This window comes from Somniosus microcephalus, chromosome 14, assembly GCF_052327205.1.
Source record: "Somniosus microcephalus isolate GS21.2 chromosome 14, FLI_Smic_1.0, whole genome shotgun sequence".
Classification (NCBI taxonomy): Eukaryota; Metazoa; Chordata; class Chondrichthyes; order Squaliformes; family Somniosidae; genus Somniosus; species Somniosus microcephalus.
This window is the reverse complement of record NC_141000.1, coordinates 100,569,022-100,588,290: the sequence shown is the minus strand read 5'-3', so window position 1 is coordinate 100,588,290 and position 19,269 is coordinate 100,569,022. Positions and strand designations below refer to the sequence as shown.

At 43.0% G+C, this 19,269-nt stretch overlaps 1 protein-coding gene across 3 annotated transcripts in view; it reads right to left on the bottom strand.

Moving 5' to 3' along the window:
* The window catches only part of urb1 (URB1 ribosome biogenesis homolog), a 127,892-nt gene extending 110,346 nt beyond the window's left edge, over positions 1-17,546 (bottom strand). Inside the window, exons 1-7 of one of the 3 annotated variants that reach the window (XM_086007049.1) lie at positions 17,174-17,546; positions 14,537-14,676; positions 12,617-12,768; positions 10,453-10,585; positions 6,933-7,029; positions 5,221-5,306; positions 4,152-4,277 (exon numbers count right to left, since the gene is read on the bottom strand). In XM_086007049.1, coding sequence (XP_085863175.1) covers positions 4,152-4,277; positions 5,221-5,306; positions 6,933-7,029; positions 10,453-10,585; positions 12,617-12,768; positions 14,537-14,676; positions 17,174-17,363 — 924 coding nt within the window. In that variant the 5' untranslated portion in view covers positions 17,364-17,546. The remainder of the gene's footprint in view (positions 1-4,151; positions 4,278-5,220; positions 5,307-6,932; positions 7,030-10,452; positions 10,586-12,616; positions 12,769-14,536; positions 14,677-17,173) is intronic. The other 2 variants (XM_086007048.1, XM_086007047.1) reach the window with 2 other exon arrangements.
* Positions 17,547-19,269: the final 1,723 nt, after the last annotated feature.

Sequence of the window (19,269 nt, the reverse complement as noted above, 5' to 3'; positions counted from 1 at the left end):
GCGATGATATGTTTCAGCGCCCCTCCCCTTCCGTTAAGAGAGGGACGCAGCGAGTTCGGCAGGGCCTCCGATGGCCCACACTAGCCCACCAGGACGCTGTGGTGCCATGGCTGCAGCCCGGCACCGAAATGCAGTGCAATGGCAGCCACAGACCACGCCACGGGCTGCCACAGAGGGCCGACCTGGAGGTCGACAAAAAAAAGAAAATGGCGGAGCGGGTCGCGCCGCACCTCCCTTTAATTAATGCCTCGCGAGCGGAGTTCGGCCCGGCTTGCAACCCACGAGGCTGGCACTTACACCGCTTGCGGTAGCCTCGCGGGGCGCAGCCGAATTTCTGCCGCGGCACAGTAAGGGGTCGCAGCGCACGGCGATGACGTCATCGCTGGCACCGCAGTGGCCTGGGCCACTACCAGCGAGGGCGCGGCGCTATTGGCTAGCGCACCGCCGAATTTCTCGGGATGCGCTGTCCCGCTCGAGCGATAAGCCCTTTGCGCCCCCCGTGCTAACGGCAGGTGCAAATGGAGCCGAATTTCGCGGCCATAGAATCATAGAATGGTTACAGCATGGAAGAAGGCCATTCGGCCCGCGAGCCCATGACGGCTCTCTGCAAGAGCACTTCAGCTAGCCCCACTCCCCCACCCTGTCCCCGTAGCCCTGCACATTTTTTTTCCTTCAGGTACTTATCCAATTCCCTTTTGAAAGCCACGATTGAATCTGCCTCCACCACCCTTTCAGGCAGTGCATTCCAGATCCTAACCACTCGCTGCGTAAAAAAGTTTTTCCTCATATCGCCTTTGGTTCTTCTGCCAATCACTTAAATCTGTGTCCTCCGGTTCTCGACCCTTCCGCCAATGGGAACAGTTTCTCTCTATCTACTCTGTCCAGACCCCTCATGATTTTAAACACCTCTATCAAATCTCCTCTCACTCTTCTCTACTCTAAGGAGAACCTCAGCTTCTCCAGTCTATCCACATAACGTCCCTCATTCCAGGAATCTTGTAAATCTTTTCTGCACCCTCTCTAAGGCCTTCACATCCGTCCTAAAGTGCGGTGCCCAAAATTGGACACAATACTCCAGTTGAGGCCGAACCAGTGTTTTATACAGGTTCCTCATAATTTTCACACTTTTGTACTCTATGGGGGCAATTTTCTCAGCCCCGAGGAGGCGGGTATGGAGGCGGCATTGCCGGGAAAGTGGCAGAATTTGGGGGCGGGTGGCAAACCCGCCCCCAACCCACCTCCGTGCCCTCTTGCCTGGAGGCGGGAAGCCGTCCCGCCCCGGGTCCCGTCTCCTTGGAGGCGGGAAGGGATTAAGGCCTATTAACAGGTAGTTCACAGGCAGAAAATAGGATTATCCCCAGTTTTCGTCCCGAAGTGCGGGCTTCCCGACCTGGGGAACTCCACCGGGGTGTAGGATGCGAGTAGGGGGTCTGCAGGGGTCTGAAAGTGCGATGTAGAGGTGAGTGATGGGTTCAAGTGTGGAGTGATAAGTATGTGAGGTGAGTGTAAAGTGTTAGAAAATGTTAACTTGCCTTTGTTTCTATCTACAGCCTTCAGCCGCTATGGAGCCGGAGTCCCCGACATCTCCATTGTAGAGTTCATAGACTGGCTGTTGAATCCTCCAATCCAACAGCCAGCTGATTTCTGCAAAGTAGAAAGGTTTGATGAGTCCTGAATACAAGGACTAATCAAACTACACAGAATGTCAGTGTTTGACAGCTTCACAGAGCTGTCAAATGATGACATTTCTTCTTTCAAAAATTCTTGACTGATGGCACGTCATACGTTGACGTGCTCTGCAACTGACTTCGCCCTAATTGGCCTGCTGAGCTCACCGGGCGGGCTTAACAAGGTCAATCAGGGGAAACTCCCACTGGTTGGCCAGAAGCTGATGGAGGAGGAACTGAAACCCGACAAGTGGGAGTCCCGCCTCCAAAAGCTTCCCATTCAGAAAGTCACCCCCTATACCTCTATTCATGAATCCCAGGATCCCGTAAGCTTTTTCTAACTGCTTTCTCAACGTGCCCTGCCACCTTCAGCGATGTGTGCACATGTACCCCCAGGTCTCTCTGTTCATGCACCTGCTTTAGGATTGTACCCTTTAGCTTATATTTTGTCTCTTCATTCTTTCTATCGAAATGTATCACTTTGCACTATTCTCTGTTAAATTTCATCTGTCACGTGTCCACCCATTCCACCAGCCTGCCTATGTCCTCTTCAAGTCTATCACTATCCTCCTCACTGTTCACTATACTTCAAAGTTTTGTGTCATCTGCAAATTTTGAAATTGTGCCCCGTACACCCACATCCAAGTCACTAATATATATCAAGAAAAGCAGTGGTCCTAGAACGGACCATTGTGGAACACCACTGTATACTTTCCTCCAGTCCGAAAAACAACCGTTCACCACTACTCTCTGTTTCCTGTCACTTAGCCAATTTCGCATCCATGCTGCCACTGTCCCTTTTATTCCATGGGCTTCAACTTTGCTGGCAAGCCTATTATGTAGCACTTTACCAAACGCCTTTTGGAAGTCCATGTACACCACATCAACTGTATTGCCCTCATCAACCCTCTCTGTTACCTCATCAAAAAACTCAATCAAGTTGGTTAAACACGATTTGCCTTTAACAAATCTGTGCTGGCTTTCCTTAATTAATCCATACTTGTCCAAGTGACTGTTAATTTTGTCCCTAATTATTGTTTCTAAAAGCTTCCCCACTACCGAGGTTAAACTGACTGGCCTGTAGTTGCTGGGTTTATCTTTACACCCTTTTTTGAACAAGGGTGTAACATTTGCAATTCTCCAGCCCTTCATTTCTCCTTTCTAATGCTACATCCGGGTGCCCATCCCCCTGCCAACTTAGTTTGAACCTTCTCCAACAGCACTAGTAAACCTCCCCGCGATGATATTGGTACCAGCTCTGTTGAGGTGCAACCCGTCCGGGAAGAAGGATAGACTTCATTTATACAACACCCTTTTCACAACCTTAGGACGTCTCAAAGTGCTTCACAGACAATGAGTTTTTGTTTTTAAAGTATAGTCACTGTTGTCTTTTGTGGACAAACGCAACAGCCAATGTTGGTACATCGAGGTTCAGCGAACAACAGTAAGATAAACAACCAGTTACACTTTCTTGATGGTGCTGGTGGAGGGTGGAATGTTGGCCAGAACTCCCACCTGTTCTGCAAAAAAGTGCCAAAGAATCTTTTATGTCCACCTGAACAGGCAGAGAGGACCTTGCTTTAATATTTCATCCAAAAAACAGCACCTCTGACAATATAACAGTCGCTCAGTACTGAAGTGTCAGCCTAGGTTGTGTGCTTAAGTCCAGTGGGGTTTGGCCCCACAGCCTTCAGACACAAAAGCGAGTAGTAGAAAATTTTGACAACTGTTAAAAGATGTTTGCAGCATTTAAAACAAGTGGATGAAATAGTGCTGTGCAATATCAGCGTATAAACCCATTAACACATCCATATAATAAAAAAGCCTTAGTCAGTCCACTACTTTAGGATAAAGTTTAAAATGAAGACGTCAATGCCTCTGTGAAAATACCTGATAACGGACTTTGCTATAAACCCTTTAATGTATTAGGATGCCACTATCAACCAAAATTGATTTAATCACAAACACGTCCTACTAGGCAAATCATTAACGTTTGAATTTTCCTGGACAGCAAGCATTTATGCAAAAACTAACCAAAAAAAAATGAAATACAATATTCCACAGAGACAAGTGCTCTCACTGCACGACAGAGCGTTATAGCGCTGGAGCCAACAGCCTCAATGCCAGTGAAAGCAGTTCATTCCATTTACTGGTGTTGCTGTCCAAATAGCAGTGACGAACAAGGATTTAGAATGACCCCAGATGGAGAGGAGCTTGATGCCAGGAACAGGAGGAGCAGGTTATGTGCTGTCACTAGTAAGAAGGGAGTGGGGTCAGAACAGTGACTGAACTTCAAAAAGTACTTCAATTGCTGTAAAGTGCTTTGGGATGTCCTGAGGTCATGAAAGGCGCTTTCTAAATGCAAGTCTTTCTTTCTTTCATTGGCAGTATCAGGACATAGTTCAAGTGAGGCATATTGGTCCTATAACATAGAAATCAGACCAAGATTGTGATCATTACTATTTTTTAAGAAAAGAGACCCACCTTGCCATCATTTACATCAACATCAACAATTCCACTCCAGCGATATAATGAAGCGATATGGTTCAAAGCACCTGGAGTGAAAAGACGAACCTTCTGTGTTTTACTTATGGCTTTATTTTGGACAACCTAGAAGACAGAAACAGTAAGAAAGTAATTTTATTTAATTAACTAAATCTTTAAGATGAGAATTCCCAGAGGTTAAAGGTGACAAGTGGGTTTAATAAAAAAGATCTAGGGTTTGTACCCAGAATTTTCAACACATAGGAGTACATGCCTCCAGTTAAAATAGCCAGTGTAAATGCAAACCGGTTCCATACTCGCACCAAACTTTTCATTCACATCAGCAACCAGAGAAAAATATACCCAATAATCTCAGCCAAAACATCAGGATTGGAAACATGAAGGATGAGTGACCCCAGGACACTTCTCAGTGCAGTTACACAGCAGCACTGGTCGAAGCCTGGCCTAAAACACGGAGGGTAGATTCAAAATATATATATATATTTTTTAATGTCTTTATATATACACGTAGTTGATTCAGGCACTTGGTACACAGTATATATACAAACTATAAAAATGTATATTGCACAGCAGGCCTCCCTTACTAAATTTCTCATCCATTTTTACTTGTTCAATGTCTTTCTTATTTATAAATTAAAAATGTGTAACTCCCTCTAATTTTCTCCCCAACCCCACCATCAGTACCACACCACAGCTATAATATTTGAGGCTCAAAGTTCTGTTGACAGTGGAATGGAAATTGTAACAATAGTGTGAATAAGTCACATTTTCATGACTTGAGGGTGTGGCTAAGGCATTAGTGCAATTGACCTTCTGCTGATCAGCAAAATTCACCGATACGATTTTTACACTCGTGCTACTTTTTCCCACTTTAACAATCACAGCAAAAGGAATTAGGTGCCAGCAAAGCATTGTTAATAACGCTCCAGTAAAAAATACATTATATACGAAAACTTTGCTAAAATGGGGACCAAGATTCCCAGATGTCCATTGGAGATTTGAGCTGAAAAATAAGTAAAATAGAAGTCCAGTATCCAGACCGACAAACCTTTGCTTTTAAAGTTGACAGAAGTAAATTTATGACAGAAATCCGATCTTCTTTTAGTCCAGAAGTGAAAATATCTGGAATAAAACCTTTTAAAAAAATACACAAATTAGGTCAGTGATTTATAACAAGTAACTGACTGCTTTAACAACCTTTCTTGTCGCCATTTTATGGTTGCTACTAGTTATGACTGTTCCAACTTTTGTTCTTATTCCACCTGAGCTCCAGATACACTGTTGCACACACTCCTTCTTATCCCTGCATTTTAATCAAGATTTATCACTGTCTTCTACTCTAACTCATTCTTTCTGAAAGATCTTAAAACTGTCAAACTTCTTACCAGCATCAGTATTTTCCCCTTACAATCTCCAAGCTGATCATCTCATAATCACCATGTATTGATTTACCTATTTTTCCCTCCATCTCTTTTCAAACTTGGTACAGTAGTGTCCTGCACTGTAGCCCTACAGCCTCCACCAGTTTCTCAACCATAACAAAAACTGGTTTACACAAAGTGCCTGGAAACTATTTTGATACAGTTATTAATGCAGGGGTATACATAAAATGGAACAACCTTTAGGGGCCAGAATTTGCGGTGGGTAATAATGGCGAACTAACAGCGTTCACTGTTATCACCCCTTTGAAACGATCCGCAACTTCAGGATATAGCGCATGCGCATCTAAACGCAGAAATCCTGACGTTGCGGTCAGTCATTCACTGCTCCGACACTGGCTGCGCTGTGGCCACCTCCCCCCCCCCCACCTCCCATAGCCGGCAATCAGTGATACTGAGAAAAACTTGGGCTTTTCCGCGGTAATATCGCTGCTAAATACCCCATTAAATGTTAGGCCTTGTTCGATTAGGTGTAACTGGGGTTTTAACAGCATATTGACTGATAGACAAACGCTATCCCTGAAAAACTAATTTTAATTTTGTGGAGTGTCAAATTTCTCCATTATGATAAAAATTGCAATTAAGAAACTTTATTAAAAAATTGTTTTCTTTTTAAAGTTTGTTGATGATATTTCAGGTTCTACCTTATCCCCATGCAAGAGCACCAATCTTTGTTTTGCTCTCTAACATTTTTTAAAAGTCGGGATAAAAGCAGGTTCTCATTTCCTGGTTCCCTGTTTGTGAGAATTCTGCAATGTGATTGGCTGCTTAGACAGCTTGTTGACGTCACAGCAGATTGCATTAGGGAATCCCCACTACAGGAAACTTTTGAGTTATCCGGAGGCGAACCATCCGGCAAGCTGGAGCCACCGGCAAAAATCAGGAGCCGTTTTTTACTCTTTTCGTTTGTTTTCTTTGCCTTTTTTCCCCCCAGTCAAGCACTGCAAGGTCTGTAGCTATAGCAACAGCTTTAGCTACAGATGCTTGCAGCTGCACTCGACTGTTTAGAAGCTGTTGCTAAGCAACAGTGTTTGTTGTCAGATACGGAGATTTTATCTTTCAACATTAACTCTGGAGTATCCGGCAGTTTTGAGGGAACGGCAGTAGCTCGGTCCTGTCAGTGCCGGATAGCACAAAGTTTCCTGTATATTGCACTGAAATCACTTGCGTGCCGAAAAAGGCTAACTTCTCGCCACAGAGACCTCACGATCCCTGTGGGCAGCTTTCTTCGGGGCCAGTGGCGAACGCCTTTGCTTCGCCGCTGACCGCAAATTCTGGGCCTTCATTTCAAACCTCGGTTGAATTAACAGACTGAAAATACCTTTTAACTCCAGGACTTGGCTAATAGTGTTGTGGTCACTGGCAATCAGAAATGAAACTGTAAACTGGATATAAGCCATGCGGACATCAGGCCTCCCCTACAGAAAACAAACACTCGTTAGATTATTCAAACTGTCAAAAAGAATACCAATTCTAAAGACATTTTCCAGATCAATATCTACATGGCAGGTTTCACCACAACTGAAAATTGAGATATTTGACTTTTTTTACTTAAAAACTCACAGCAGATCTGTTTACTGCAGGAATGACTAAGAAATATATTCCGTGCTAATAACGTCCATACACACAGCTACTGTTTCAAGTGCCTGGAAAACATACCAACAATGATGCACTGAGTACTAGAGCTACCTGACTCTGAAAAACAACAACAGCCAAATGAAGTTTCCTCGGAGAATCGCAGCTTTGAGGAGGAAAACACCCAACCCCAACCACACTACCAAGTACAGGAAACTTTGTGCTATCCGGCACCGATGGGACCGAGCTGTTGCTGTCCCATCAAAACTGCCGGACAAACCAGCGCTAATGTTGAAACATACGGAGATTTTGAGCTCCGTATCTGGCAACAAACCCTGTTGCTTAGCTTCTAAACAGTCGGCCGTACCTTGCAAGCATCTCTGTAGCTTAGCAACAGCTTCAGCGAAACCTTGCAGAGCCTGACTGGTAAAAAAAAAGCAACGAAAAGAAAAAAAACCTAACGAAACGGCTCCTGATTTTTGCCGGTGGCTCGAGCATTCCGGACAGTTAACCTCTGGATAATACAAAGTTTCCTGTAGCTGGATATGAAATTACACTGCAGACATAAGCAGCAATATATAAGATGGTACAGAGGACACGATGAACCAGTATCCTGCAATACTGAGATCTGTATAACACTGTACTAACATTTCCAGCTGGGAGCAGAACTTCAGCACTTAACATCACATTTGCCTTGGTGTCCTATACCATGTGCTGCTTTGTCTGGATGTGGTTATTGTGCCAATATTGTATTGAGCGATCCTCATTGTGCAGGCGCACAATGTATTTGTGTAATTATTAATATATTTTTTAAGAACATAAAAGAAATGTTTTTACCCTAAACAAAGGAGAGCTACAGAATTATTCTGTTACTCTTTAAATATAGCCACAGCTTGCATGAGTGTTCTGCAGATACGCTTTCCTGTCTTTCACATTAAGCCACTATTTATTTTCTATTATACTTTCTGAAGTAGTATGCTTTGGCTAGCAAACAGAAAAATAGTGTACAGAGTACTCAAATATTTGAATTTCTTCAATGACAAACGCAGGCAGTTAAGGGCACTGTAGCAGAGAGTTCTTCATGGCCTCTTCAAAATAAATGGGTTATTGTCAGCACTAAAATAATGACAATCGGAATATTTACCCTACGGTGTTGTCTTTTTTTTAAAAAAGTGGCCTAGAAGAATGTTGCATTTTTAAATGAGGGATTGTCACTTATAGTCAACTTGCTTATTTACAAGCAACAGCAACATCTACTGGGCTTCTGAAGGAAGTGTTTTTTCTCTCTCATTCTCCAGTACCTCATCCACTGACCATGTGTAAGTATATACAGAATGTCAGCAGGCTATTCAAACATAGTGAAGCATCAGATCTGAGCCCAATTCTGTTCTCACTCTACTTCCACGTAAGCATACATTCCAGCAATGCCACTGGTCATTCAGGAGCCTTGCCGGGTTGCATAAGAACATAAGAAGTAGGAGCAGGAGTAGGCCATACGGCCCCTCGGGCCTGCTCCGCCATTCAATAGGGTCATGGCTGATCCGAATCTAGACTCACGTCCACTTCCCTGCCCTCTCCCCGTAACCCCTAATTCCCTTATCTGTTAGGAAACTGTCTATCTCCATTTTAAATTTATTTAATGTTGCAGCTTCCACAGCTCTCTGGGGTAGCAAATTCCATAGATTTACTACCCTCTGAGTGAAGAAGTTTCTCCTCATCTCAGTTTTGAAAGGGCAGCCCCTTATTCTAAGATTATGCCCCCTAGTTCTAGTCTCACCCATCAGTGGAAACATCCTCACCGCATCCACCCGATCAAGCCCCCTCACAATCTTATATGTTTCGATAAGATCGCCTCTCATTCTTCTGAACTCCAATGAGTAGAGTCCCAACCTGCTCAACCTTTCCTCATACGTCAACCCCCTCATCTCTGGAATCAATCGAGTGAACCTTCTCTGAACCGCCTCGAGAGCAAGTATATCTTTTCTTAAATATGGAAACCAAAACTGCACGCAGTATTCCAGGTGTGGCCTCACCAATACCCTGTACAACTGAAGCAAGACTTCCCTGTTTTTATACTCCATCCCCCTTGCAATAAAAGCCAAGATTCCATTGGCCTTCCTGATCACCTGCTGCACCTGCATACTAACTTTTTGTGTTTCATGCACCAGGACCCCCAGACCCCTTTGTACTGTAGCACTTTGCAGTTTCTCTCCATTTAGATAATAACTTGCTCTTTGATTTTTTTCTGCCAAAGTGCATAACCTCACACTTTCCAACATTATATTGCATCTGCCAAATCTCTGCCCACTCACTTAGCCTGTCTATGTCCTTTTGCAGGTTTTTTATGTCCTCCTCACTCACTGCTTTCCCTCCCATCTTTGTATCGTCTGCAAACTTGGATATGTTGCACTCGGTCCCTTCCTCCAAATCGTTAATATAGATTGTAAAGAGTTGGGGTCCCAGCACTGACCCCTGCGGAACACCACTGGTTACTGATTGCCAGCCCGAGAACGAACCATTTATCCCAACTCTTTGTTTTCTGTTAGATAGCCAATCTTCCACCCATGCCAGTATATTACCCCCAATCCCGTGATTTTTTATCTTGATCAGTAATCTTTTGTGTGGAACCTTGTCAAATGCCTTTTGGAAGTCCAAATACACTACATCCACTGGTTCCCCTTTATCCACCCTGTATGTTACGTCCTCATTATCCCCTCCCAATGCCGAGGGGCCAACTGTAGCGCCCCCAGCACTCCTCCTGCTGGCATCACCTGACAGTGCAGGCCAATGATTGAACTTGGAACCCCGATGGTCGATACTGTCCAGTACTACACCATTCATTCACTGAGGGATTGGGAAAGCCCAAGAAGGTATTTTAATTCGGAGACTGCGAATGTTATTTCATTTACCACACATCAGAACTACTTTACTGCTTGGTATGTATCAACACAAATACTTTTGTGTGCCTGCACAATGAGGATCGCTCAATACAATATTGACACAATAACCACATCCAGACAAAGCTGCACATGTTTGAGGGCAGACACCAAGTCCAAAAATTGCAGCAGTACCATTATCGCCAGATAACACAGTGTATACTAAAAAAAGACCTAATTTTGATGTGAAGTATTGTGCTGTTCCCAGATACGATTTTGCAATAATAAAACAGGGTAATATTCCTCCTGATGGTTGTACGGAATCATCGATGCAAAAATCAAACGGCGTGTACAAGTACAAGTTAAACTTTTACAGATTAAAACATTTACCGTTTTATCTCTCCTTTTCAATAATCCTGGCAACAATTTGTTGCTGAAATCAAAGTGGCTTAAAAAATCCCGTGCAGCATCTGGACCTTGGCTCACCATTGTGGCCATTAAGCCCAAGCAGGCTCGGATATACCTATAATGAAAAAGTAATCATATTAAATCCAGTAGAACTCAAGGTACTTGTTTTATGACAAGTCCATTGTTGTCACTAGGTTTATTTTGCATAATAATATATTGCTATCAATATGCTATACTACACACAACTAGGCCAGTGCAATTTAGTGTTGTGTCAATAGGTTTCATGTGAAAATTCTTAATTCATTAAATGAAATTGCTGTCAAAATTACCATTGTCAATAACAGACCTGTAACCATACTTCACCATGATGTTATACAGCTCGAAATGCTCTCGCCAGACACAAACTAAGTTTAGAATGAAAAAATATATAATTACACAGCAATGTACAATTGTTTTTCCACAGTTCAAGCAGTATGGAATTTTCACACGCACCATTATCCTTTACTGAACTCGAGTGAAAAAACAGCAGTGCAAAAATGTCACGTGATGACTTTATTGAGGTCCTAGTGACAACATTGGAGCAATGTGCATGGAATAACCTCCAAAATGTGCAATTGTGTTATTCCAGCTCCACTCCAGCTCCTGATCCAAGCTTTGAATCCAGCGTGCTTATTAATTCCCAATGGTTAGAATTCCTAGTCTAAGAATCATTTAATACAAAATTCTGCGTTCAAGCATAAAAATATTTCTAAATAGTGTGCATTATCAATGGTCATCACAGAAAGTAGAATGAATCTGCTGCTATAATTCACCAAGAAATAGTAACACATTTGAGGTCTGGTCAATCCTAAAAAGGGGCTTACATATCTTCCCTTCCCAGTTCTGATAAAATGCCTGAACCTGAAATGTTAATCCGTCCTCTCTTTTCATAGATACCTCGGTGTATCATAGAATCTTACAGCACAGGAGGTGGTCACTCGGTTCATCGTGCCTGTGCCGGCTCTTTGAAAGAGCTATCCAATTAGGCAGTGCATTCCAGATCACAACAACTCGCTGCGTTAAAAACATTCTCATCTTCCCTCAGCATTTTCTGTATTAAATTAAGATTTTCATCATTTGCAGGCTTTTCTTTGTATCTCTATTTTCGATATCTCTTAATTCAAATATAGAATACATGTATTTTTCTATGGGTTTTGTTTAGAAGTATCATCTTAGCTCAGTCAAAAGGTTGTGGGTTCAAACCGTACTCCTGAATTTGAGCATACAACATAGGTTAACAATTCAGTGCAGTATTGAGGGAGTGCTGCATTGTTGTAGGTGTTGTCCTTCAAATCAGATGTTAAACTGAGGCCCCATCTTGCTGCTCAGAGGGGTGTAAAAGATCTCATGGCATTTTTTTCAAAAAAGAGCAGGAAATTCTCCTAGTATGCTGTCCAACGGCGATTAGTCCCACATCTATTTGCCGTTCGTGGGACTATGGTGTGCAAATTGGTTGCTACACTTGCCTACAAAACAACAACGACTACACTTTAAAAAAAGAATCCATTGTCTGTGAAGCGCTTTGGGATTTTGAGAACTTAAAGGGTCTATATAAATGCAAGTTCTTTTTTTAGATTGCACCATAGATAATTGTACTTGATCAGAAGGAGAGAAACACAAAGAAAAGTTGAACATACATAATGCTCTGCACAATTTGTGACCAAATTCTGGGATCATCTACAGCAAAGAATTATAAATGTATTTTGCTTCGGTTGCCATACTTGCTCGATTAGTACTTGTCAGCTTAGGAAATGCTTCAAGGACACCCTCAAAGCCTCCTTGAAAAAGTGCAACATCCCCACCGACACCTGGGAATCCCTGGCCCAAGACCGCACAAAGTGGAGGAGTAGCATCCAGGAAGGCGCCGAACACCTCGAGTCTCTTCGCCGGGAGCAAGCGGAAGCCAAGCGCAAACAGTGAAAGGAGCACACGTCAACCCAAGCACCCCACCCACCCGCCCCTTCAACCACCGTCTGCCCTACCTGTGACAGAGACTGTAGGTCCCGCATTGGACTCATCAGCCACCTGAGAACTCATTTTTAATGTGGAAGCAAGTCATCCTCGGTTCCGAGGGACTGCCTAAGAAGAAGAACACTGCAATACTGACCTGTGACTTGCTGAGTAGAGTGCTGCGTATATTAACTTCATGTAAGTATGCAGCAACTTCTTCACTATGTTCATCCCCACTGCGCTAAAATGGGCAAGATCACTGGCGGTCCTCAGCAAAATGGTCTCCAAGGCTTGGAAAATCAGAACCATCTGAAGGACAATGCAAAAGTGAAACTATTTGCCGTGATTATTTCTCATTCAGAAAGTACCTCAATGGCAACTAGATACTGTGGTGATGCCTTTTTAATTGCTAGACTAGTGGATCTCCCACGGCACTGCTCACAGCAAGTTGGGTGAATTACTGTTTTATGATGAGCGCAAGATCCTGCGACATGCAAAGTATTATTCTGCTGCTAAGCTGCAGCTGTGTTTAAGGACGCTTGCTGCTTGGCAGATGTTTACAAGTTTTCAATTACAGGCCAGAGGAAACCAGCATGAAATGATCACTTCTTTTATACTTTCGGCACTTTGAAGTATGAGGCGTGAAGCATACCAGGTAATATATAGAATGGGGTTTGGGTTCAAACTCGTCACATTATTTTAAATTTTTAAAAAAGCTGTCATATACAGAAGCAGTTTGGTAGATTAAGTTTTAAAAACATTTCTGCCACTGACAATTTTCTGCTTCTGTCTTATTTGTCCACCAACTTATGTTGCACATGGAGCAATTCAGTTTAAACAATTTCATAGTTCATCTTTTTTCAAACTTAGACAAATCATGTGCAATTTGATCATAAAAATCCAGTCAGCAGGGACAGCAAAAAGATGCACTAGCAGTTAACGTGAACTTGCATGAATCGATTTTTCAAATGTACATTATTTCCTCTACTTCAAAAAAAATACTTTTTTTCCCAATTGGACCAGCTAAATATTTATCTTGCAGCTGTGTAAAAGATAAAAGTTCCCTTGTGCAGACAGTAACATTCATAGGGAACTGACACAGAAGCGCTGTTAAATTGCTTACTCCCAATGACATCAATTTGTGCAAAATAACCAGATTATTGACTGAAGACATAGTTTTTGGACAGACAGTGGATGGCAGACACGAGAACCAAGTTCACCCAAGCCCTTCTGTCACCAGAAAGAGTAAACTGGAACTTGATCGGTTTTAGAACACATCCTAATGGCCGTTAGTAAATTAAATGACCTATGCAATTTAACATATTTAGTGGCATTATTTTTGGAGGGGGAATTATTTTTATTTTATTTGACGAGGGGAAAGCTCACAATACATACAAAAACTTAATCCAGGAGTGGCTTATGATGCATGAAAACTTCCCCCAGCCTGGAACAAGATAAAATGTTCCTGCTTTCTCCTGTTCTCGCTATTAGTCAACTGGGAAGCCCGTTACAATACAGCCCCATCACAGATACCAAGAGTTCTACCAGCATGTGTACTATCGGGAAAACTTGTCGTGAAACTCAATAGAAGAGTAAATGAGCTCCCTCCTGGTTCGATGGGTCTCGCTTTGCTAAACCAGAGTGTGTTATGATATTTCACTGTATGCAAGGAACTGAAATTAAAAACTGTTGATACAAAGCTTATTTAGTATTTATTAGTACCAATACATCTTAGAAAAATCCTACTTATATTTTCATGTGTGAAATGCTTCTTGTGTGATCGTTTAAAGTTAACAACTCAAACTGCTCCCAACAATAAAATAACCACCAATGTTTCACCCTAGTACACAACCCAAAATGCTTTCCCCAGACACAACCCAGATTTGCAAATACAAAATCTGTAATTGAACTGTTGGTTGTTTCTCACAATTCAAATGTGCATAATATGAACATTTCAGACACTCACAATTAAGCTTTGCTGAAATGCCAGTGACAAGGCTGAAAAGTATGAACGGACTGCAGTCAGTGTCTTGCAATTAAAACATTATATTTCACAATAAACATCAACTATATCCACCTCATTTTCTGGTCGCCTCTCTCCATCAAGAAGCTTAAAAATTTCTGCACATTCAGCTGAAATCTTTATGTATCCATCCACAACATCATACAATCCAGAGCAAGGCAATTTCTTGGCTATGGAAATAAACGTTGCTAAAGCTGCAAAGAACATAAATGGAATTTTAATGCTACCGTGTATTACACAAACACAGTGTTCATATAAAAAGCAAAAAATACAACTGTTAGAAATCGGAACTAAAAACAGAAAATGGTGGAAATACACAGCAGGTCTTTTGGGTGTAGTCCCTTCCTTAATGAGCTCTGACAAAGGTTTAAAGTTTCAGGTAGAGACCCTTATTTTCTCATCCAGATGTTGACAAACCAGTTGTGTATTTATACTATTTTGTTTTTAATTTCAGACAGTGGTCATCCAGTTCTGGTCGGTACACCTAGAATATTAACAGATTCCTGTCACCTGGAGAGCAGTCTACAACAGTCCCAATAAACTTTTTATCCCAACCATATTATACAGTCCTTAGAAAATGGAAGAAACACTTTCAGATAAGGGCTCACTGAGCATTTCCTCCAACTTTGCACCATTTCCAAGGCTAGTTTAGTCTCAACCCCCAGCACCTCTTGCATTGACTTCAATGGAGTGGAGTTGTTGGGAGCGGAGACTCGGCACCAAAATATCATGCTCATGTGCTTGACACCCAGAAATAATGCAGATATTGCAGGCCCAATAGGGGATGTATCTTTGGGATGAAGACTCAAGGATAGGCCATTATGCAACCTTACCCATGAACCTTCAAGGACTACTGGACTAAAATAGTCTGTACTGCACCAGAACAGAGTTAGCCAGATGGAGTGAAAGACGAGACCACAGACTGAGTCATTTAGCCTGCTCTTCTCAATTCCTTTGTATACCAAAGCTAGACATTAATTATCATATTATTGCATCTATGATCTCTCAAGTTTTATCCCCATTTTTAAGTAACTTTTCTGAACATGGCTGCACAATTTCACAACTTCCAAGTTGTTCCATGATCTCCTTAAGCACTAATTTGAGCCTCTCAGTGGCCTGGCACCACTATTGTTGACAAGTAGATGGTTGTTTTTTTTCCCCTTGAAATGAGGGACCACCACAGCAATGTCAAGGTTTTTGCTTCATCTGTGTCACACAACTGAAGGTCTCATTTTTAGAAGCTATGAGTACTCCAAATAGTAAGTTAAGTGCTTCCCATGTTTGTAATGTTTTGTGAGGTGATAACGTGTCAGCACATAAAGTTTTCACCCTTCCAGAATACTGCATCATCCAGACGCATGATTGAGCAACTGTTTTTTTTAATTATATGGGCTCTGAGGATGTGGGCGATGCTGGTAAAGCCATATTTATTGTCCATCCCCAGCTGCCCTGAGAATCTAGTGATGGGTCTTTTCCTTGAACCACTGCAGTCCTTCTGCTGAGAGTATTCGGTGGACAATTCCAGATTTTAACCCAGCAACGAAGAAGGAATGACAGTATATGTGCAAGTCGTGACGGTGTGTGACTTGCAGGAATGTTTATGTGCAGCTTAACTGAGAATTGCAACACCAAAATAGAAAATTAGGAATTGACTGGTTTGACCAGTGCCTGACTGGGTAATTGGGATGCATGTTCGCATTATACTGTAAATGCTTAGAATATGAATACAGTGCAGCAAATATTTACTGTACATTGACTTTAACGATGAATACATTTATTGTTCTAGAAATGGCTTCAATTTTTAGTTCTTCAAAAGTCACAGTGCTCAACCAACTCAAAAATGCTGACCTTGCACTACACCACAGTGATACCTATTCTCAGCCAGGGAAATAGTGGGAGGGGAAGTATTACATGGGACTTAATACCCATCGGTCAGGAAAAGGGGAGGGGGATCCCTACCTCCTCATGACAAATAACTGACCAGGTTTAACCACTTCTGCACTGAGCGCAGAAGATACAACCAGTGGCCTCCTCGTCAGAGCACACACATGAAAAATGGTGGGTTCGGAGAACTACTAAGGGCTGAGACGACCGATACATCTGCACCCCAGCATGTGTCAGTGGCTCCAGGCGAGGAGGGGAGAATTTTTTAAAAATATAATAACCCATCCAGGTATCACACTTTCCAAACTTCTTTCATAGATGACAAAACGATGTTGAAAAACATCAACAATAAAGAAGATAGTGACTGAGTGTGTCAGCTATGTTCAGTTGGTAGCAATCTCGCCTCGAGTCAGAAGGTTGCAGGTTCAAGTCCCACTCCAGAGACTAGAGAACAAAAATCTAGGCTGACACTCCAGTGCAGTGCTGAGGGAGTGCTGCACTGTCGGAGATGCTGTCTTTCGGATGAGACGTTAAACCAAGAGGAGCAGGGGAGTTATCCCCGGTGTCCTGGCCAATATTTATCCCTCAAATCAACATCACTAAAACAGATTATCTGGTCATTATCACATTGCTGTTTGTGGGAGCCTGCTGTGCGCAAAGTGGCTGCTGCGTTTCCAGCATTAGCACAGTAACTACACTTCAAAAAGTACTTCGTGGACTATAAAGCTTTGGGACGACCAGTGGTCGTGAAAGGCGCGATATAAATGCAAGTCTTTCTTTTGGCCCATAGCCTGCTGCTGCTCTCACCTTGCGCCACTCTCTCGGGAGTTTTTAATATGCTTTTAAACTGAGTTCCTGTGAACTCCACTTCCGCGGTCTTGGCTGTTTTGCTCTCGGTCGCATCTGTGGCAGAATCACTCCGCTTCCGTTTATTCGCCATGTCGGTGACAATCTGCGATGAAGATAAAGGCCCAGTTACCAGGTGCTCCTCTAACATTTAAACACAAACCACATGGCCGCCCCACCGCCGGAAGTGTCCGTCCCCGTTTACATTCCGGGTGGGGAACAGATTTCCCTCGCTGCCGTTCTCCTCGACGCTGAGCAAAGTAACAGACTGAGCACACGATGATCGTTGGAATAAACGCTCCTGACGCACAATTCGTTCAATTTACCACAACGGTCACCGAGTCCAATTTTTAAAATATAATGCACGTCACCCACTGAATAATAAACAGTTCTATGTTTTTAATGTGCCTGTGTAATTAATCTCGCGTTTTTGTCATCAGAAATCTATCCCATTCTAACTCCTGGCATTGGCCTTACGTTGACAGCTCCGTTTCCCAAACCTAATTTAGGGGCCCATTTATCAGAGGTGTCCACAATGGGTGAACCACCGCTGTGAGATTTTCAGACGCCGGGTGGCAGCATATCTGAGGCATTTACTCACAGCAAAAACATACGGTCAAATGCCACAAGCTGAAACATAAATGAGATAAATGTATAAAGATGCTTATGCTACAAACGAAAAAAGTTACTGTAAGACAGAAAAGCTGCAAAATATCAAAGATCTACCCTTGGCAATCTCCTATTTCTCATCTACATGTTGCCCCATCATTCGAAAACACGACATCAGTTTTCACATGTACGCTGACGACACCCAGCTCTACCTCAGCACCACTTCTCTCAACCCCTCCACAGTCTCTAAATTGTCAGACTACTTGTCCGGCATCCAGTTCTGGATGAGCAGAAACTTTCTCCAATTAAATATTGGGAAGACCGAAAGCCATTTCTTTTGGTCCCCGCCACAAACTCCATTCCCTAGCCACTGACTCCATCTCTCTCCCTAACATCTATCTGAGGCTGAACCACACTGTTCGCAACCTTAGTGTCATATTTGACCCTGAAATGAGCTTCTGACCACATATCCACAGCATAACTAAGACCGCCTATTTCCACCTCCGTAACTTCACCCATCTCCGTCCTTGCCTCAGCTCATCTGTTGCTGAAACTCTCATCCATGCCTTTTTTATCTCTAGACTTGACTATTCCAACGCATTTTTAGCTGGCCTCCCACATTCTACCCTCCGTAAACCTGAGTTCATCCAAAACTCGGCTGCTCGTGTCCTAACTTGCACAAAGTCCCGTTCGCCCAACACCCCTGTGCTCGTTGACCTACATTGCCTCCCGGTTAAGCAACACCTCGATTTCAAAATTTTCATACTTGTTTTCAAATCCCTCCATGGCCTCGCCCCTTATCTCTGTAATTTCCTCCAGCCCCACAACCCTGCTGAGATATTCTGCCCTCTTGAGCATCCCTGATTATAATCGCTCAACCATTGGTGGCCTTAAGCTCTGGAATTCTCTCCTTAAACCTGTCTGCCTCTCTTTCCTCCTTTAAGATGCTCAACAACAATAGCAACAACTTGTATTTATATAGCGCCTTTAATGTACTAAAACATCCTAAGGCGCTTCACAGGAGTATTATAAGACAAAAAAAAATTGACACCGAGCCACATAAATAGAAATTAGGGCAGGTGACCAAAAGCTTGGTCAAAGAGTTAGAGGGGCACAGCTATCTCGGGGGGTTGGGGGGGCTGGAGGAAATTACACAGATAAGGAGGGGCGAGGTCATGGAGGGATTTGAAAATGAAGATGAAAACCCATCACCCCTGTGTTCGCTGATCTACATTGGCTCCCGGTTAAGCAACGCCTCGATTTCAAAATTCTCATCCTTGTTTTCAAATCCCTCCATGGCCTCACCCCTCCCTATCTCTGTAATCTCCTCCAGTCCCACAACCCCCCCCCCCCGAGATATCTGCGCTCCTCTAATTCTGCCCTCCTGAGCATCCCTGATTATAATCGTTCAACCATTGGTGGCCGTGCCTTCTGTTGCCGAGGCCCTA